General features: G+C 38.2%; 1 protein-coding gene across 2 annotated transcripts in view; it reads right to left on the bottom strand.

Annotated features, from left to right (window-relative positions):
• Nucleotides 1–22916, bottom strand: part of DNAJC24 (DnaJ heat shock protein family (Hsp40) member C24) — a 39181-nt gene that overhangs the window by 3049 nt on the left and 13216 nt on the right. Inside the window, exons 3-4 of one of the 2 annotated variants that reach the window (XM_008148940.3) lie at nucleotides 14866–15004; nucleotides 2100–2168 (exon numbers count right to left, since the gene is read on the bottom strand). In XM_008148940.3, the coding sequence (XP_008147162.2) occupies nucleotides 2100–2168; nucleotides 14866–15004 (208 nt within the window). The remainder of the gene's footprint in view (nucleotides 1–2099; nucleotides 2169–14865; nucleotides 15005–22916) is intronic. The other variant, XM_054725796.1, reaches the window with a different exon arrangement.

The raw sequence follows: 22916 nt of genomic DNA, 5'->3' as shown, positions 1-22916 counted from the left end.
TACCATAATGCACTTTCCCCCCACAAGGAAATACAATTTAATCTGGAATTTAAAAATGCTAACATCCTCCCTATCTGAGCCAACATACATATGTAGTGGAGCATGCTTTCATAGTGAATTGTTTTATTATTAAATTGTGTAAAATGTGCATATTCTAGCCATTAGTTTTCTTAAGCTTACACCCCCCCCCCTTTGTTTTTTAACACCTCAGTGAACAATGAGAAACAATTTGAGGTGACGTGCTTGGTAAATGATGCAGAGGCCACCATGGGCTACTGTGGAGTTTTGTCATAGATGATTCCAAATGTTAATGCTCACTAAACACTCAAATCTTGTCAACTTTCTAATATGTTCTATCACTTAACAAAGTGATAACTTCACCGAAATCATCATTTTAAATATAATGAATAAAGACTAAATGACCAAGTTATATATGAAATTAACTGTAAGGGGGGAAAGGTTAAAACTTTAGTCCCTCAGAGTTCTTCAGGTATGCCTTTTAAGCATAATAAAATGCACCATTTCAAACTGTCCTTGGGTCAAGAAGCTGATAATTTGGCCATGTCTATCGTATAGCATTTCATCCACTCTTCTGTACTAAATCTTGAGTGTCCAAATTTTTAGCATTTTCACTTGTATCAGAAAAGTTCATATATTTGTGGCCTAACAGATGCTTGAACACCCAGCCCATATTCTTACTTTTAAAAAAATGTTAAATTATTAATTATATTTTTAAATGTTACTGAAGAAAGAAAAACTACAAAACCCAGTTTTCACCATTTTCACATTATCAGGAACTGTAAACAAAATATACTAGTCACATAGACTACAGCAAGAAGAGATTTGTCTAATAAGAGATTCAAACACACACACACACACACACACACACACACACACAGATTGATAAAGTAGCAATACTATATTTTCAGAAGATTTATTTAGCTGGGCAGGTCTCCCTGATAAGTGACATGTTCTATTCTGTTCGGCTCACGATCTAGAAGTGAAAGCCTATGTCACTAGTGTATTCTATTTTCACAGCAATAGCTCTCCCAGTTTATGCTGATGAAACTATGTGAACCCCCGGGAGCCCCAGTTACACAAAACCTTGTTTTCTAATCATTCCCTGCAAATAAGAATTTCTACTCCAGGACCTCATTTGGCACTATAGGAACAGAGTGGCCCATAGGCAAAAACATGATCCTCTGAGTCAATATGGCTTGGGACCCAACTTCTGAGAGCACTACATGAAGAATTTGCCATTAAAAAATAGTTTATTAAACTTGTTTTCAGGAAGGATGGGCTGTTTATCTTCTACCTATTCACACTTAGTAAATTTTATAAGTCCCTAAGGGATTTGTACACCAGGCTGAACAATAAAATTATAGGGTTAAAAGTATATACAAATTCAGGGAAATGGTAAGATTGTCTTCATTGGACCAGAGAAACATGTAAGTGTGGTATTCAAGGCCTTCATTTAGAAAAGAAACCTAACAACATCTCCCTGAGCAACTCACAGAAATATCAAGAGTGGAGAAATTAAATTAGATTTAGGTGTTAAAATTCTAGTAATAGGAAAGTGAAAAAGACATGACTTCATGGTGAGTAAAAGACAGTGACAGATTTTTATTTTCTGCCTAAGACAATAAAAAAGTATAAAATCAAGCTCCAAGTAGAAAAATATAACACTGAAAGGCCTGCCCTGACAATTTATGATAAACAAAAATTCTAATGGGAATGCACCTCGAATGTCAGCATAGGAAGGGTGGGAAAATTATCTTCTTTAACTTTATTTTCCCATTACACAGATGGAGAATAAACCAAAAACCAAAGTAGTTTAAAAAAAAGAAAACCTTATGAAACCTTATATAACCTCTAATTAGAATAGAAAAATAACTAGGAATGAGTCATACAGGGGGACATCAATAATTGAAGTTTAGAATGAAACAAAACTATTCAAGACAAAAACACCCACATATATATCAAAAGCCAAGCTATTATTTCTTTTTAAGATTCCAAATATCCCATAGAGTTTTTATTTTCTTACAGAAAATTTTTAATATTTTCCTTTACTATAGTCAAGAGAGAAAATAAATTCCAACCTTTGTTCCAAGACATTTCTTCAAGATACACTTGAGCATCTACTGGTCCCATATTTCTTAGATCATCTTCTGTAAAATATAAAATGAGACACTTAATTGTGACAGCCATGAAGAGTGCTAAAAAACCAACTCTAGCCTGGTCAGTATAATTCTAATTTACTTACCATTTTAAAATTTACCTTAAAACTGGCAGCAATTTTAAGGCTACCTGACTTCAGCTGACTAAACATTCCAGAGCATACCACTTGTAAACTTTAACAGTCAAAGTCTACCCCTTTTTCACAAATATGCAACATGCAAAACTATGTAGTTGATTTTGATGACCCCTTAGGATAAATTAGTGATTGCTATATTTTGTCAGAGGTTAGTTTTTTTTGTCAGATAAACCATATCTGTAACTAAGGTAGGCAACATGGAGATGAATAAAAACACTGTATTTGAATCTTAGTTCTAATATTTTAGTAGCTTTCTATCCCTACATATTATTGAGTTATTTCTATCTTATCTACTTTAGGAGTTCGGTAGTTATGGACTGAATTATGACACCCCCTCCCCCAAATAAAATTTATATGCTGAAACTCTAATCCCCAACGTCACTGTATTTAGAGACAAGGATATTTTAGGAAGTAATTAAGGTTCAATGTGGTTGAAAGAGCGGGGTCCCAACCTGACAGAACTGGTGGCCTTATAAGAGAAATAAAGGTCTCTCCATATGCATGCACCACAGAAAGTATCATAGGAGGACTCAGCTAGCAAGAGGCTGTCCACAAGCCAGAAGACCTTACCAGGAATCATTTCAACTGCACCCTGACCTTGGACTTCCTAGCCTCCAGACCTGTGAGAAATACATTTATGTTGTTTAAGCCACCTAGTCTATGGAATATGGAACAGACTAATACAAGGGTGTAACAATAAAATCAGACCCAGCTAAAAGTACTTTAAAGGGGCTAATAGTCATCAGATTTTTATTTGTTTGCAACAGAGTAATTACTAAGTAACTTAAAGGAAGAATTACTTTGCAATATTTCAGTAATTATAAAATACAACTGTATTGTGTTGCTGTTTTCTTGCTGTTTCCTGGGCCAAAGTTTTCCCTGTAGATGGAAAAGAAAACTGAAAATTCCAACTAAGTTTAGCAAGAGTACTGTCCAGGTAGTATAAGCATGCACTCTTGCTTACAATCAGTGTATTTTCTGACAAAGAAAGCACCTAGCGATGAGAAGCACTAGGCTTTCCTTTTAAAGGCATGTCATATAGTTTCTGGTATCGTTCTTCTAAAAGTAAACACTTAACAGAAATCCACCCTCCACCCCAATGAAATTTTCTTTAGCTCTCTCCCTAGTCTCTTGTTCGTTTGCTGAGAATACTTCCCTTTGTTCTGTTCTGTGAATGCCTGCAATTTAATTATATTTAATAACTGCCTGTTCAAAATTTATTGGTGAGTTATACAAGTTTAAAATAGGTAAAGAGATTATACAATATTATGAACTCACCATAGTTTTCTATTAGGTATGTCAAATATTGTATCACTTCACATCTATTGGATACCAACAATCTATTAAACTATACCTAAAATCCAAAGATACAGACTTTGCCTAGTGGTTAGGGGTACTTCCTCTATCTCTGTGTGCCCACTGAATAGCTTATGCAGAGTATCAACATGCCAAGTAATTTCTAAACAAAAGCTGGCCACTCAGTGTATTGGTTCTAGAGCCTTTCCAGTGCAGGCCAATGTCAGATGCTGCCTGTGACTGGCCCTGGGCAACCTGTTTGGAGTTACAAAGCGATCCACAGTTTGGATCTGCTAGGCCTGTGTGTGCAAAGGACCAAGCTGCACACCAAGACCAGCTTTTACCAGCACCAGGCCGGGGGACAAGTCACCTGGGAACAAGGCACCCCAAGATCCACCTCTGCCTGCTCTGCCTGTTAGGCTCTGTTACTGAAAGAGCTTCTGCTGGTACTTGAGTTGCTTGAGGTAGGTTCTTAGTGAGTGACCAGGTAGGGATGAGTGATGTTTACCACACTGATACAGGTTCAACTTCCTTGCCAATGCTGAGTCTGAGGCCACTCAGCAAATGTCCCTGGGTATACTCAAGATGGGTGCTCACACACCTTTGTGGTGAGGCGGGGTCTCAGGGAGTCATGAGGGTCAGGCCAGTAGTTTATCAGGCAGAAAGAGACCAAGATTTGGCTGAGTGAAGGTAGGGCTCTGCATAGTTGGTCCTGTGAGGGAAAAATGGCCCCTGTCCCAGATTCTGCCAGGAGGTGGATCTCAGCAGGGCAGGGTCACCAGGAGTTGGGAGGATGGGGCTAGTGGATCTCCAGTGAGAAGGAGATGTCAGTCAGGCTTGGGGGAAGGTGGAGGGAGTGGGCCTCTCCTCAGAGCCACAAAACTCAGTCTGTCCTGGATCTGCCCAGACCTAGGCAGGACAAAGCCACCAGGAGTTGGGAGAGTGAGGCCACAGGGAACCTGGAGATTGGGGCTAGCAGATTTCCTGTGAAGGGGAGGCGACAGTGTGGGGGAAGAGTCAGTCAGGTTAGGGGGAAAGTGGGAGGAATGCCCCCCCCGCCCGCCCCAAGTCTGCCAGACCTCTACATCCCCAGCCCAGGCAGCTGATTCCTCAGCAGGGCACAAGCTCCAAAAGGGCAACAGAGAGTCCAGAGGGTGGGGCTATGCATTGCTCCAAGCTGGTGACCTGTGGAGGGGAGTGCTCCACCCAGGAGAGATGGCATCTGATATGTGGGAGAAGATCTCAGCTCAGGGATCCTAGCGGCTGTCCCTTTAACTGCCTCCTCAGAGCCACAAACACCAGTCTCTCCTCTCACAACTCTAGTCTGCTCCAACCTCTCTCTGAAGAGCCCAAGGTGAGTGGATGCCAAGGAGATTTTGTGCTTTGGTCCTTTAAAGGGGCACCTATGTTTCTAGCAGAATCCTGTCTGTCCCTGGCAGACAGAATCGCCACTAGTTTTCACAGCCAATTATTATATGGGTACCTCTTCTCAGCTCTGGCGCTCTGGGCTAGGGAGCGTGGCATGGGGTTGAGACCCCACTCTTCTCAGGGGGAACCTTTCTTTGCAGCTGAGATATCATTCTGGAATCTCAGCCACCCCCCATAGCCCGTAGGAGTGGGACTAGTTCTTTTGCTTTGCCCTTCCTACCAGTCTCAATGTGGCTTCTTCTGTAAATCCTTGGTTATATGATTTCTATCCAGCTATTCTTCAGCTGGTTATTCAGGCTGATTGCTCTATATTTTAATTTTTATTCCTGTTTGGTCCTAGGAGGAGATGAGCGTAGCTTCACTTATTCCACGGCCACCATGGATCCTCCTGTTTTTGTTTTTTTTCTTTTTAAACAATGATCTCTGTTTGTCCACCATTGTAGTTATAATTAGAAAATTTAATTCATCCCTAGCCATCAAAAGTAACAGGAACCCTGTAATTAGCTTTGATAATTGTCTATCAGGCAAGGCATCTACAATACAGATCAATTTGTTTTATTTTGAGTATTAGATATTATAAATATTTTTGCTTGTTACAATGAAAGATTTTAAATCTGAAAATAAAAATCCTATCTCAAAGTTCTTCTGTTAACATGACACTACTAAAATTGTCGAGAAAACATAAATTGACTTATAAAGTGCTTTAATTAAAGGAACAGAGACTAGATTTAAATCTGAACTCTTAGCTACAGAATGGTAATAAAAAAAAAACACAAAAAAACAACAACAACAACACACACAAAAAAAAAACCACACACACAAAAAAAAAAAAACAAAACCAGCCACTGGAAAGAAAATGCATTGCCTGGCATTTGGTGTACTCTATCTTGAGACCAATGACATTACATGATTCCTAATTCTTTTTTTTTTTTTTTACGTTTTTTTTTTCTTTATTGATTAAGGCCTAATTCTTTTGAAGTGAATAGATTCAACTTTTTCGATGGTATCAGGGAACATTTAATGTCTGTTCACACCCTGTGCAGTGCTGACATGCTTAACTAAATATGGGGACAGGAAAAACTTCCCAATTTATTTACACATAGAAAGCAATGCACATTAGTTGAAGAGATTCCTGTGCAATATAATGATAAAATCAAATAATTTATGTGGTTACTTGAAAAAGAATCTTTAAACCTTTAGAAGCACAGGCCCGTCTGATCCTGTGTTCTATTGGGTTTGTCTGACAAGAGGTGAAAGAATTCTGTGGCTCCATTGTCTCAGTGGTGGGATCTAAGAAAACAGTGGCAGGCTCATCAGAGAGGTTTACGAGCCTACAATTCAAAGAGATTAAAAGGAAAATCTACAGAGATTCTTTCCCACTGAAGAATAACATTAAATAACTATTAGCAGCTCGGTTCAGTAAAGCTTACTAGAGCTCTCGCTGGGTCATTCACAACTTCCTAAAAGAGGAAAGGTTTTTTTTAAGCTCCATTTGGGAATCAATAAATATTTCTTACTTCTTACAAGATAATGGAATTCCAGTCTTTTTCAACTTCCTCCTAATGATACTAAAATTTCTAAAACAACTCTTTGCTGCCTAAATAATTACACTTCCTAATCTCAGGATACTTTTTCTAACTGTAACTACAATTTAAATAAGTAGAAATAAATAAATAGTAGCAACAAAAAGTTACGGAGGAGAGGAATTTAACTTTATTCATTATGGCTGAAGTATCTAAAAATCTCAACCATCCCAGTATTGGCCAAAAGATTGAGTCCATCTGCAGCTCTGTCCTTACTATTCATGTGTAGCAATGTCCGTTACTCAAGTGATCAAGTCCCCAAAATGCTCTCAAGTCATCCATTGAATTTATCTATGCAATTTAAAATATTTAAAGTTCATTTCAATCTTAAAGAAGTCATCTATTTACGTTGAAAGTAAATGCAGTGTTTTCCTTTAGGTCTTGCTGTTTTAAAGCCAAGTAATTTAATTATAAACCATCACAAATTCTTATGTTTGTATTTCACTATACACAATTAAATTTTTCGTATAGGAAATGACTTGATGTATATCAGATTCCTTGTCCTTAAGAGTCTCTGCTCTTAAAATAGCCTCTACTTTGATAAGAGATTCAGTCAACGTTTACTTGAAACCTGGTTCATTAAAATTATAAAACTCTACAATCCTTTCCCAGATGGAATTAAAGAATCACAAATGCAAGGCTTTCTATATCAAAGAAAAATTACATATTTGGATTTTAATTATGGACTGAAGAACTGCAGACCTTTTATAAAGTAAGCCTAAAGCCAGTGCTCATGAAAAGTACCAAATAAAACCAAGAAACTGAATTTGATGTTTCACTAACTACAGAGCAGGTAGAACAGCAGCAGATGTAGGTCTGGCCTCTTGTTCTGACCCTCAACTATGCCTCATTCTTCACTATTTGGAACTAAAAATAGTAGGTGGTACACAACTATTCAAAACTTGGCAGCCTGGCACAATGATTAGGAGTCATAGAATGGCTGTGAAGTCCCCTCTATCAATTACTGGCTAGGCAACCTTAGTTAAATTAGTTAACCCCTTTGAGCCTCAGAATCTCTCTGGAAATTATTATTTCTTCCTTATAAGGTTATTAAACAATGATTAAAAGACAATTACCATAGTTCTAGTGCTCAATAAATGGCAGCTATTTTAATTCATGATGTTTGTATTGACGTGTCTCTACCAGACCATTAACATAATGACTCAACACCCATCATTAATGAGGAGGTGCTGGGAAGCCTTAGTGTAGGGAGGCAGCAAACACTTGACTTTGGGTTTAAGTAACAAGTTCAAAGTACTTTGCTATTGTCAGTCCCATTAAAATTGACCCATTATTATCAAAGCCGTATCTATATAATTATTTGGTCCTTCTGAAGTAACAAATGGAACTGAAAGATGGGAAACACAGAAAAAAATTAATTTGTGGATTAAATTCAGAGGTTAGAGGTGATGGCAGATTAGAACTTCAGAGAAGCTTGTTTTGCTGGGGTGGGGAGGGAGACAGGAGGACTTGAGTTAGAACTTGAATAAAGAATACTGTGAAGAGTCAGAATGGGAGGGTGTTCTGAGTAGTGACACACAGCAGAAGCAGATGTGTTTGGGAGTCCCTAAATCACCCAGGGGAGAAGATTCACATTAAGTTTGTGATTAGTGGATAAGATTAGAAAATGTAATTAGGGACAAACTTAAAATCTTTGGCCCATTTAAATCCCAGGTGAATGGGCAAATAATTTTGGGCGAAGGGATGGTTTAAAAAGTTCTTAGAGGAGTAAGAATAAAGAAAGCTAGACCAATCAAAATGTAAAAGACTGTGGGAGAAGGCCAATTAGCAGCTATGGAAATAATATGGATATGTGTTATAATCTGGGTATGGACTACTGTGGTAGCTGTGAGAATAAGATCACATAGGAAGAAAAATTAAAAAGTAATGTCAACACTCATTTCTACTTCATTGGTTGTATAGTAAAGTAGAAGTAATCAGAATGTAATATGAACCAGGTTCAAGTCTTGGTTTTGGACCCCGCTGATTTCAACGAGGTCAAGTACCCACGTAGAAATTGGGAGACAAGTTAAAGTTGGAGACACAGACTTCCTAAAATGCTACATTTTCCCTATTATTAAATTAGAACCGCCAATTGTGTCCAAGTATACCAGAATTATGACTATAATTTTGCCCATAGGTTTCTATAGCATTATTTGAAATTTTCTAAATTTTACTCAAAATCATTAAGAAATTATCCTAAAATATATTGTCATGGAAAAAAAAACCCAGTTAACTGCCTCTAAGTAAAAGTAACAAATAATGTGAGTAGCCACCTTCTTGTGATAAATAGAATGGAGCAGGAGGACCCTCATAGAAAGTTTTATCTATACTCTCTTCTTCCTCTGAAGAAAATGCAAATCTCTAACTGGATGAATTTTCTACATCATTTCACATAGTTACTTTTCCCAGAAATAGACACACACACACACACACACACACACACACAAGCCTCTTGATGCTTATCTTCAAGTTTTACCTCAAGCACATTTTTATAGTCAGTTTTCAAATACCTAAAATGAACTGGAAATACTGATATAACCATAAATGGAAACCCTAATCTAACTACAAGTATTTTGTAAGGGTTAGTTTTTCGCACCTAATTTGCACAAATATCATTCCTGACAGTTAACTCAAATTCATATTATCTACATTTACAAGTATTATTTCCCTTCTTAGGGAGTTAATCAGGCTTTAGAATTAACTTGTTCTTCAGGAAGGATTCTTATTTTGAGATTAAGAAATTACATATTGATTCAGTCATCTGGCATACATGTAGTTGGGGTTTTAAGGTATGCTCCTCATTTGGTCCAAGATTTATTTGTTTATCTCCCATTCTCAAATATTTATCCTATTACAACATCAGAACTGACACTTTATATCTAATCAAGGGGTGGAGGGAGCTGATTACTCTGAGTAAAGACACACTAACTTTATGTCTAGCCCAATCTCCTTCTGAGCCAGGCTATTTTTGGTATCCAAGTACTTGGCCAATTGTGTAGAGTGAAGGCTCCATATTCCCAAAGTAATTCACTAACAGAAAACCAAGATATACCTTCACACAAAATAATGTACCACCAAGGATTCCAAACACAATCTCCTTAGTTTTCTTAAAAAATTATTTAATTTCACTGACTTCATGTGAAGGTTTGTTCCTCTTCAGGTCACAGAGAAATAACCTAACTCATAAGCTGTGTCACTCTGTAGAACCATGGAAACGACCGAGATCTGTAATATAACTGTCATTACAAAGCTATTGAATCATGATCCCAATTATTTTCCTACTTGAGGCCCAGTGCACGAAATTCGTGCAAGGGGGGAGTCCCTCAGCCCAGCCTGCACCCTCTCCAATCTGGGACCCCTCCAGGGATGTCCAACTGCCCTCTCACAATCCAGAACTGCTGGCTCCCAACTGCTTGCCTGCCTGCCTGATCACCCCCTAACCACTTCCCTGCCAGCCTGATTGACGCCTAAATGCCTTCCCCTGCCGGCGTGGTCACCCCCAACTGCCCTCCCCTGCCGGCCTGGTCGCCCCAACTGCCCTCCCCTGCCGGCCTGGTTGCCCCTAACTGCCCTCCCCTGCCAGCCCGGTCACCCCTAACTGCCCTCCCCTGCAGGCCTGATCACCCCCAACTGCCCTCCCTTTCAGGCCTGGTCCCTTCCAACTGCAGGCCATCTTGTGGTGGCCATCTTGTGTCCACATGGGGGCGGCCATCTTTGACCACAGGCGGGTGGCCATCTTGTGTGTTGGAATGATGGTCAATTTGCATATTACCTCTTTATTATATAGGATGATATACTTCTGATGTGTTTAATGTACTTATCCTATCTAATAAAAGAGTAATATGCAAATTGACCGTCACTACAACACACAAGATGGCCACCCACATGTGGTCAAAGATGGCCGCCCCCATGTGGACACAAGATGGCCACCACAAGATGGCCTGCAGTTGGAAGGGACCAGGCCTGAAAGGGAGGGCAGTTGGGGGTGATCAGGCCTGCAGGGGAGGGCAGTTAGGGGCAACCAGGCCGGCAGGGGAGGGCAGTTGGGGCGACCAGGCCGGCAGGGGAGGGCAGTTAGGAGGGACTAGGCCTGCAAGGGAGGGCAGTTGGGGGCTATAAGGCTTGCAGGGGAGGACAGTTGGACAGTTGGGGTGGGGAGACCCAGGCCTGCAGGGGAGGGCAGTTGGGGGGGACCCAGGCCTGCAGGGAAGGGCAGTTGTGGGGGACCAGGCCTGCAGGGGATGACAGTTGGGGGGGGGGGACCAGGCCAGCAGGGGAGGGCAGTTAGGGGCAACCAGGCCTGCAGGGGAGGACAGTTAGGGGTGACCATGCCTGCAGGGGAGGACAGTTAGGGGCGACCAAACTGGCAGGGAAGGGCAGTTAGGGGTGATCAGGTTGGCAGGGGAGGGCAGTTAGGGCAATCGGGCTGGCAGGGGAGCAGTTAGGTGTAGATCAGGCTGGCAGGGAGTGGTTAGGGGGTGATCAGGCTGGCAGGCAGAAGCATTTAGGACAATCAGGCAGGCAGGCAGACGAGCGGTTGGGAGCCAGCAGTCCTAGATTGTGAGAGGGCAGTCGGACATCCCTCGAAGGGTCCCAGATTGGAGAGGGTGCAGGCTGGGCTGAGGGACACCCCACCCCCCCCACCCCCACCCTGTGCATGAATTTCATGCACCGGGCCTCTAGTCTATAATAAAAAGCATAATATGCTAATTAAACTGGACATCCCGAAGGACATCCTTCCTTCCAGACAAGGCAGGGGCCAAGGCAGAGGCGGCAGAAGCACCCCCCCCCACCCCCGGCCACAGCGGCGGGGGGCAGGGGCTGTGGCCAAGGCCCTTGCACGAATTTCGTGCATTAGGCCTCTAGTTTAACATGAGAAAACTCTCCATAAGATTTATTCAACAGATATTATTCATGTGAACATTTTATAAATCTTGAAAAGATTTTCCCAAAGTGTTCATCTGGTTGTCTAAAATGCAAAGCCTAATCTTGAATAACTACATGCCTTTCAAGGGAACATGGGAAGCAGATTTTGGAGGCATCCTTAGAAACAATAAGGTAAACATGCCAACTGGAACTAATTGATTAAATTCACTAGCTAACACTGCTTTCAAAATGTATACTATCTGGGAATTGAATATTACTCATCCTTTTTTAGATTTGCTATTCTTCAGCCTGGCCAACATTGCCCTAAAATGTCAACTAGGAACCTAGAAGTGGAAATGAAGGAGAAACAATGTATGTACTTTACTTTAGGTAATCTACCCTGGACTTTTTATTAGAACTCATTTGATAATTTCTTTTGTGAAGAAAAGAAATATGGATGTCAAAGGCTCCTTTAAATGATCTTTTCAAGAAATAAATGATTGTGGCCAATAGTGATGAGGCTTTCCTTACAACAGAGCACCATGAGCTGTGAAATATGAGAACGCATTCAACATCAGCCAATAAAACACCTCCTGCCTCCTTTCCAAGTGTTACCAAGCTCAAATTTATTTTATACTCCCAATTAATGAGGGCAGGAAACAAACATATTTTAAGCACACCCTAAGAAAAGAAAGTTCTACAATGAACTATCACCACATGCAAAAAAGAGTTCTGTGTGACAAAGCTATTTCCATGTCCCCAGGGGGTGACCCAGAAAAAAAGAGTGCTTTGACCTGGTTATAACAAATTCTCTCTCTCTTGGTAACCTATCCTGGTCTTTAACAAATTATCACTCTCAAAGGTTTTCCTTCTATCAAATCTAAATCCGCACCGTTAGAAGTTCAAGTTCATTTCCTTCTTTTGAGGAGCCACTTACTGAAAATTGGTCAGGAAGGAAAAATTAATGTCAAAAGAAATGACAACACAAAACTAGGTTTATTATGAGATTTTTAAAAAATAGGTCTAGTATGAAACTTAAAAACAGCAAGTTATATCTGGGTAAGAGACTTCTACTTCTTATCTGAAAAGCAAGCCAATCTCAATTTAAAACTAAAACAAAGCATTCTCACTATTTGGAGCCTCTGGAAACAAAGAAAAGATTTACTAGATCTGAGGTATTTCCACTTTTCTTCCATAATAGTTCAATTCAACCTGCCTGAAAAACTTACAAAGTAAACTGACATTATTTAAATTTTAAGCTGATCAGCCTATTTATCTGAATCATGAATCATGCCCAACTCTCACTGTATTTGCTTTGCATAAACTTTATTGTGACCTTCTCAATGACCTAGTCCCCTACAATATAGCAGGTCATAGTTGCTCCCATTAAAAACTTAAAACCAAGGACTCAAAATTCTCAAAGGCAATGAGAAAGGCTTGAAGATGTTGATTATTTGTTCTCCCAACATCTCTATAAGCCTTCCTTCATGCAATCCTATTACTCAATTTAAACTCTGTTTCCAATTTCTCTCCATTTCTAGTTTACCCGTCCATTACCTCATGATGATGTAAATGTGGGAGATAATATTTTTTTATTCTTGATCTCTCCCTATCTCTTTTCTCTTAAGACAACAGGCATCTAGTCAGTTTCACTGATAGGTTCTTAATAGAACATAGTTGTGGAATGGCAAAAATGCAGAGTCACTGTGCTAGTACATAGCCTACACTCCTTAAGGCACAGTTTTGTGGATTATCCTTCTCTTAAGCAAATCAGCATCCCACAGAGTAAAGACTGATCAAGATGTGCAAAAGCACCATGGGAGAATAATCACCTCCAGTACAGTTTGGTCGCTTTAGGAACATAGGTACCTTTTCGCACATAACACATTCATGTGTATCAGTTTCAATACTTGCATAGAAATTGTATCATGTTTAACCCAGTTTAAAAAGATATATGTATGGATAGAATTCATCCTCAAATGGAAGCACCTCTGCATTCTTTTGCCAGAAGGGTTACCAGTGTTGAAGTTCCTGGGTTCCTAGCCACTTAGTATTTTCTATTCCCGGGCCCAAGTCCCTATGCTGTCTCAGAAGTACAAACACATTTACAAAAGAAATACATTTGAAAGCTGCTCAGATGTTCACCAAATAGAAGCAGGAAAAAATATCCAAGACATAATTGAAAATTAAAAATCCTAATTGATTGCAAAGATACACTCATCAATTTCTTAACATTAAAGAAAAAAACCTTACCAGTCTTAAAGAAGGTAGAAGGGCCTTAGAGCTGATTCGTGTTCTGAAAGTCACTATTTAAACAACAATAACACTGCAGTACATAAACAAATAGCTCATGGAGTCTTGATACACAAAGGCATCACACATTATAAGCAATACTTAATTTTACTGAGACAACTCCCTCTGAAAATATGGATATTCTATATTTATTTTATACCGTCTTTATCCTATAATGACGTGTTTTAGAAATGAAGCCTTGATTTTCATACCAAATTTTCAAAACCTTAGTTGTATAAGTCTTAAAAGCATTTTATTAGGTTTGATGGTGTGCCAGTGTAGGGCATGGAAGGGGATTCAATAATCAACTCCAGAGACAGTGAGCTTTTATCCACACATACGAGTCAATGCTGAGGCTGGTGCCCTACTGCAGAGTGCAATTGAGTGTTTTCCCCACAGGCTGTAACTGATTATTGACTCCCCCCATTAACATGTAGGGTCCATAGTGAAGGTTCAAACAGAAGGCTGAGGGACTCCTGTCCCAAGGCCAGCGCTGAAAGACAGCCTATCACTTTGTGTAACCGCAATCCATGTGTGATAAACCTGACCTACATTTCTCTCTTTCTTTCTCACAAGAGCTTGTCACTGTTTTAAGAAGCTATTTTCTAAAATGCATCAAATAAATGACTTTTGAAACTGCCTGGGAAATGTTCATTCCTAAAATACTATTTATAGAAATCTTATAAGGAATAGTTTATTCAAGAGATAATCCTGAAACCTAGCCTAAAACAAGCTCAGAGGCAGAAGAGTGCCTTAATGTTACTCCATAGGGTATCTTCCTTTAGACTGTCCTTTATACAGTACACAGTCTAAAAGTATTATAATAAAATAAACATATAAAACATATTAAGTAGGAATGTGTAATTAAACATTTCTCATCAGTTATAAAAAGTAGCTTCCACAGATTCACCACATCTTAGTCGTTTGCTAACTTCTCGGTGGAGTCACAATAATCACTACAAAGAATGGGGCATAATTACAAACTGATGGGGCAGTAAAGAAGGAGAATGCTCCCCAGGCACGGCTGCAGATGGTGCTTAGAAAGGTGCCAGTGTGCTGTGGCTCCTCCCCACAAGTACCTACCATGCCGCTGCAGGTCATACTCTTTCTTTGTCTCTTCATTCCCTAGAATTTTCCATGCCTGATCAATTTCGATGAACTTCTGTATACATTCCTCCACCGTTCCTGGAGGCACATCTGCACTTTGTTTGTCTGGATGATACTGCCAATCAAAAATAAGGAGGATGGTGAATAGAGAGGGTTAAGTTTTTAAAAATTGTAAATCTGAGCTTTCGTGAAGAGAGAAGATAATGAGAAGACAAAACTAAGATGCCAAGGCAACAAGTCAACAGTGCTGGGCCCGGGAGACGACTTGCCAGGGTAATTAGACCACTGGAGTAGCTATAAATCCACTGGTGACATGACCTGTCACAACGTGCAAAGACAGCATTTTCTGGGTAATTTGCTGATGGGTGGAATCACTGGTCTCATGGACAATCTAGCTAGAGAGGATGACTAACAAAAACAGAACTAGGTACATGCAGACAAGCAGAGCATGACAGAGGAAGAACACAAACTATGCGGAGAAGGAAGCTTCCTTACATAATGGGCATGGCTATAGATACCACCACGAATGGAGGACTCGCTTTTTCTCATGAAATTAGATTATACAACTATACTGTAAAATAAAACACTTCATCTTAGTCTAGCTCAGTTCCGGAGATTTTAATTACAAATCCCTGCACATAATTTTTATTGAAAAATGGTTATCCGAAGGCAGATTTACAAGAAAGAATTTTAAAGAACTCAATGAAACATTTGAATATAAATTAACTCATTAGTAAATCTTTCTTACATGTGTTTGCTCGGAAAGTTTTAAGAGTATTTTCAGTATGTAGCAATTTCTTTAAACTATTTGGTCAAAAACAAAGTTTTATGTCAATTCAATTTTTAAATGTAAATGTGGCTTACTGGATACCTCACTTATATTCTCCCCCTTTTCCTTTTTTCTACGTTTTTTGTGGTTATCCCTTCTCTTGTTATCTATCAGTTCTATGTCATTTGCTTTTCAGCAGTTTCCCAACAAACAAGTAAGGAAAGATTATCTAAGTTTACAGACATTTCACTTAAGTAATCTGGAATAACCGTAGCAGATATTGAGATATGTAATTTTTCACTCTTAAGTAAATAAGGAACCACTTTATAGTATTCATCTAGAATTTTCAACCAGCAATTCCCAGTACTCTAAATGTTTTATTAAATATATTACAGAACAAATTTTAATTTAAAAATTATCTTAGGAATTTCCTTTGAACTAGCAGAAGTTTTTCCCTTTAGTTCTTAACTCTTTTTAAAATGTTTTATAATAAAACAGGAAAATGGACATATTCACATTTCATGATGCTAATGTGATCTAGTTCACTTACTCATCAATTAGTGAGGCAATCATTTGAATATTTTATTGTCTGCTTTACATTGAAAGAACATGAAAAACTTACAAGTACCATATCATTTATTATCCAAGTTGCTAAAGCCAAGACCACTCAGTGAGTTGTGGCAAGTTACATGAAGTTAAATGACTTCAATTCTCAATACAGAAATCAGAAAGTATGTAGGTTTTTAATCATAATGTCGACTATGGGTTTTGACAGTGAATTTGTCTTCATGCTGAACTTGTTCACACTGCTGATGTCCTCAACTAGCAGAACAAAAGTAGTTGCACAGAAGAACTAATAAACATCATGCATGCTGGGAAAAAAAGACTACAGGACAAACACAGAATTAGGCTTCCATTTTCCCATTGGCAAATTATTTCTTTTCCTATGCCAAGTCTATCAGTTATCAACATTTAAATATTTAAGCTAACTAATATAAAGACTAAAGAAAAGGAAATTACAGCTTTGTTTAATCTTTTTTTGTGGTCATAATTTATCAAATGATACTCATAAAAGTTATTGAGGTTTAGGCAATCCCAAAGCCAAAATAGAGCTGGCTACATTAAAGTTCTCTAACTGACCCATTTCTCTAACACTGTGAAGAAGATTTGTGTAATATACTTGGTATTATTCAATATTACTATCTGCAACATACTCAAATATGGCACTATATATACATTAAGATACACTTATATGTGAAAACTCAACCTCAATATGTCAGAAACATTAACCTTTTGCACTCGGATGTCGAGTGTGACTCAATATGGTTAGCATCGGTAGCAGGAATTAAGAAAAAAGCAAGCGAGTGCAAAGGGTTAAGTAAGATCACAGAGGAATCATTCTAAACTAGTAGCTATATAGAAGTACAGACTAAAAGACAGGTAATTTCTAATAGGACATTATAGAAGGTACTAGAAACCCGGTGCATGAAAATTCATGCACTGGATGGTCATGTGCTGACCATCTTTGTGACAGCATGAGGGTCAATTAGCATATTCCCTCTTTATTAGATAGGATACTTGGTACAATAAAAGAATAATTGGACCTGATCATGCATCAACCTGACCAAGCAAGCCCTACAAAACCAAGACTGCCCAAACTAAAAGCTATCATTAAATTTTATTGAGTCATAGTTAAGTTCCATGAGAGTCAAAGAACAATTCAATCAATCTCTTTCACCAATTTGGTATTTTCCTGACTACTATTTTAATTAAGTAACTCACCATCCCAGGCTTTTAAATCTCATCTGTTGTGCTATTAGAATGCAATACATTTTATTCTACAATACAGGGTTCAATTAAAAAATGGTAGTTATGTATGGCAAGAAAATAAGTATGTCATTTGGGGTGATAAAAGCCTCAGTCTGATCTGTTCTGACAGCAAGTTCCAGAACAAAATGAAAGTCTAAAAAAAAAACCAAAAAACATATTCTGTGGTAGGCTGATAATGGCCTCCCAAAATATTAGCTCCTAATTCCTGATACCTGTAAATGTTACCTTATTTGGAAAAAAGGTCTTTGCAGATATGATTAAATATCTTGAAATAGAAAAGTGTCCAGGTGAGATAAATACAAAGTATTCTTATACAAAAGAGGCAGAGGGAGATTTGGCACACAGAGGAGGAGGTGGTATGAAGACTGTGCAGAGAGAGATTGGAAATACTGGCCTTAAAGACTGGAGTGATCAGGCCACAAGCCAAGGAACACTGGCAGCTACCAGAAGCTGGAAGAGACAAGAAATAGACTCTCCCCCTAGAGCTTCTACAGGAAGTGCAGCCAGGCCAACACCTTGATTTCTGCCCAGTTATACTGACTTTAAACTTTTAGCCTCCAGAATTCTGAAAGAATAATTTTCTGTTGCTTTAAGCCACTCAGTTTATGGTAATTTATTTTGGCAGGCACAATAAATTATACATAATCTAAAGATGTCTATGGTTTAAAACCGCAATACAGACACTACAACTTTTTAAGATGTTTCATTTATAAGGTCTATTAATAAAATGGTGTCATTATTATACACATTCTTAATTTTTAAATCTAAAGTGATTCTTTATTGGACATGAGAAACCAAATTCCTAAATACTAAGTTTCAAGATTTCCCAATCCCAAAGTGAATGCTAATTTCTTTCCTGCTATTTCTATATCTGAGCTCTCCAATGGGAGGCAGGCTCACGCACTCACTATTACCCTGAGAGACCCAAGTCACTTTCCTCTTGTTGTCAAGGTGTATTTTATTCTTTGCCCTCCTTTTCTTTAATCCCCACTACCAAATCTTCCTACCATTGAGAGCTCAAAGCTATTCCTATTTCATTCATTCATAGAAAGATAAAATCTAAGGCATCCTGTGTTCTAGAAATAGTCACAAAAAGATAGCATGAACTTCCTTATATTAAAAAATTCTGGCAAAATCATACAAAAAACAGATTTCTGAGAAAAACACTGACCAAATAGAGAAAATACTGATGGTCTTAACAGAATAGGTATATACTAAAATCAATGTTGTAGAGTTCATTTCTTTTAACTACAGTAACTTCTATTTGTTTTCAGTACTAAGTTGAAATGAATTTTCCTAGAATTGGAAGAACTTAGTCACCTGGAAGCTTTCATGCCTTTCCTACCTGCAAAACGAAGTATTGCTTTACTTACTAGTGGCCTGTCATTAAATCGAATAAAAAGTTATCAATTAGATAATTACTCAGTTAAAAAATAGATAACATTCATCCTTTACTATATATCTGTGATTATTCTGTTTTGATTTATAAAATATGAACTTCAAATAGGAAGTAACAATCAACTATGAAAAGGACTCTGGGCAAATCTGATTAAGCAAAAATTCCCAAATTGTTATGCTGAGGTTATTTCATATACCAATGCAGTAACTGAGGATATAGCATTTTGGTTTTTCTCTATGTATTAATAGATGAGTTGAGTATTATTAATAGGATATTAGCTCTCTATCTCTAGCTTCAAACTTTTGTAAATTCTGGAGTCAAATTTCAAAATACCTTCTTTTTTAAAAATATATTTTTATTGATTTCAGAGAGGAAGGGAACGGTAGAAAGAGATAGAAACATCAATGATGAGAGAGAATCGACTGGCTGCCTCTTGCACGCCCCCTACTGGGGATGGAGCCCGCAACCCGAGCATATGCCCTTGACCAGAATCAAACCCGGGATCCTGCAGTCTACAGGCTTCCAATAAGCCAAACCAGCTAGGGCTCAAAATACCTTCCAAAAGCTATCTTATCAGTACTACAAGTTCAACATGTCCAAACTCCAATTTATCAGCCAGACTCTAAAATTAGTTCTTCCTCTTGCTGAATTCCTTGTTCTGTTAAAATCACCACCATGCTCAATGTATGCTGAATGAATGGATGAATGAATGAGAGAAAAATAAATACATTTCCTAGTAATCTAGACTACAATATCAGGGTAACCTCACTTTCCCTTATTCCACTAATCACCAAATTCTGTAGATTCTACTTACATCATATCCTATCTATTACCAATGCCAAGCCTAGTTTAAACCAACAATAGCTCTTACTTAGTCTCCAACATTCATCTTCTAACAGCTCTCCACTCCCTCCACCTGCTGCCAAATTCACTTGGTTTAACTTACAACCCTAATATTCTCCAGCTCAAAAATTTATTTGGCAACCTAATGCATCATAATTTACAGTCATATTCCAAGGAAAGGGGGTAAAAGAGGAGGAGAAAAAGAAGAAAAAAGAGAAAGAATGTAGTAGGAGGTGGGAGAGAGAAGACAGAGAAACGGGAACAGGGGTGGTAAAGAAAAAGGAGCCCACAGGAGAAAGGGGAGGGAGAACAGAAGAGAAATAGAGAAATAGGAAAAAGAAAAGGAAGAGTAAGGAAAAGTGAAGAAAGAGACTAAAAAACATTGAAGGCAAACAAGGCCATGCAATATTTATGGTAGGTACTGATCTTTTTCAAATAATTAAAATGTATGTTATAGGTTAGACTCACAAAAATAAAGAAATGTAAGAAGTAAAATTATATGTAGCTGAGTAATCCAAATCCATGGCAAAACCTTTTCAAAACCAAGACCGATCTCTGTAATGTACTTTGAACTGTGAAATTTACTAACTCTAAAATATGATCTTGCACCAATTCCTTTTGCTAGTCACATGCTTTTTCTTTGTTGTTGACTACATATATGCAAGTGTAACACATCTGCTTCTTTGACTGAACATACAATATGAAGAAAATGAAACCTTAAGCAATAGGTTACCTTATATCCAATTTAAGGGTAAATTTTTGACTCCTCCCCCAACCCAAATCATACTAAACAAGTCTTTGATGACCTACTCAACATGAACTATACAGAGAATTCCAAGATTGACATTCTTCCTCAGATAGCCCCCAGTGGTAATTAGCAGCAGTGCACTAGCTAACTACTTCTCTGGGTGCAGGGAAGACATGGTTTTGTGCAATTAAAGACTTAAGACACTGATGGCAAACTGAAGTTATCCCTGCTGAACAAGGGTGGTGATGTACATCTACAAATCCTACAGGGCTGCTCTCCTGCAGCAACTCGGAGCTCTGCTCTGTGGCCATCAAGGCCATCAGGTACTAATTAGGCAGTGTGTTCTGTCAACGCTTTCATGCTCTTCCTTTATTAATTGATCATTCTGCCACATTAATGATACTACTACACTGGCTTTGAATCCCCTCAAGTGCTTTATCCCAGAGATAGAAAAGAAAGAAGACATGAGAAAGAGAATGTCTCACATTTAATTTACCTACCTCATATTTGAATTAACACTAAGTTATTTGAATCAACTCTAAAAGTTCTTTCTTTTATTTGCAAAAATGCTCCTGTGGACCTAAAATGTATACATATTCTTTAAGTAAAGTGTAACTGCTGTCGAATTAACTTTATAAGCTATAGGAAAATACAATGGGAATGAAATTTAAACTAAAAGCATTGGCATTTTCATACATACATGTTCAAAAATTAATGGTGGGAGATTAAATGCTTAAGGCTGGAGAGGGAGTGGCTACTATTTTTCTTAATTCTAACTACCTAATGATGAGGGCAACTCACCTAAAATGACACTCAATAAACCAGAGAAGTGACCTGACAGGACCTGGGTGAAATATAAAACATTTAATAACTGCAGTTACAATCAATGAACTTAGTATACAATTTTTGAGATAAAGGCCTAAGAAGCTTCTTCAGATGCAGTGAAAACACATATCCTCTGATAATTTTTGGTTTTCCTTATTGAAAATCACTGTTTTTATGAAGCAGCCATTAAAAAGTTGGTGAGGAGGCGCTGTTAAGATGGTGCAGCAGTGATTCTCTAATGAATCAGCACAACTTAGGTAGACAAGGGAGAGATCCACACTGACTGACATGGCTGCATTTTGTTGTTGTTTTGTTGCATTTTCTGTAAGATGCCCCTAGCTTAAACAAGATAATGTTACAAAAAGTTAGATGTGAAAGACTACAACCGCGTCCTTTACATGTTGACACCACATTAAGATTATGAAAGCTGAAAAAAATCATTACAAAGGTAAAGTCAAGTACAACACACTACTGCCACCTAATGATTAGGAAAATAATGCCTAAAGTAAAAGACAACAACTCATGTATCATTCTATGCAACAGCTAACAGCAGAAACACAATTTTAAAAACATGTTTGAACAATTTTAAGGTTTTCTGATTCAAATAGAGAAAAAATAACCCATGTGCAAAAGTGTGTTTATCCACTCAAAAAGGCTTATTAATTATCTTACTATAAGTCATACTGTGCTAGCTAATGAGCACCCAATGATGAATAGAACAGGATCCCTGTCCTGAGAGACTCAGTCTAGTGGAGATTAGACATATAAACAATTAATTATAATACAATGGGGAGAAATGAGCTGATAAAAAAGATAACATCATGAAAAAGTTAACTTAGAATAAATTAAGGAAGTTTTTTTAAATAAAGATGACATTTGACTGGGTTTTGAAGGATGAAGAGGAGTCAACATATGGAGGAATTGTGAAAGGGTAGAGGGGAAAGGCATTCAAGACAGTGAGAAATGCCAAATATAAGACAGGAAAGTACTAAGATGGATATTCGAGTTATGAACAGCAGAACTGCAAGCTATACTTAGAATGAGTAAAAGAACAGTTGGGTAGGAAAAGTAGGAAAAGGTGAAGCTGAAAAGCAAGACTGGGTTCAGAATGAAAAGAAACTAGTATGCTAAGAAACATGGATGTTTTCCTACTTAAAACTCCACATTACTTGCATGATAGAGATATAACCATATTTTTCTCTCAAAAGACAAAAAAAAAATAATAATAACCTGGTGGTAGGATGGAAGGTATAGGGAGGAGAGGTAGGGGAATGGGCAATAAGGAAAATTACTGTACTATTGCAGCACTCCTGAGGAACTTGCTAGGGATGCTGAGGATCAAAGGCAGGAGGTATCAGACAGGGGAAAGGTACGAAGCTGGGACAGGAATTTGGGAGTCACCTGTGAAGCAGATAAAACTACAGGAATATACAGAAAGCAGTCCTTCTCAACTTTTTTGAGTTATGAGCAACTCCAAGATTATGATAAAGAGCTGGAGAAAGGGAGATGCACACACAATTTTGAAAACAATTAAGAGACCTCCCAAAGCACTAGGGCCTCCGAGTAAGAGTCTCTGATTTGGTGACAGGTGAAGAAAGACAAAGATAAAACTC

Source organism: Eptesicus fuscus, chromosome 13, assembly GCF_027574615.1.
Source record: "Eptesicus fuscus isolate TK198812 chromosome 13, DD_ASM_mEF_20220401, whole genome shotgun sequence".
NCBI classification, from domain to species: domain Eukaryota; kingdom Metazoa; phylum Chordata; class Mammalia; order Chiroptera; family Vespertilionidae; genus Eptesicus; species Eptesicus fuscus.
Note: the sequence above shows the minus strand (reverse complement) of the source record. Positions and strands in the feature narration are given on the sequence as shown.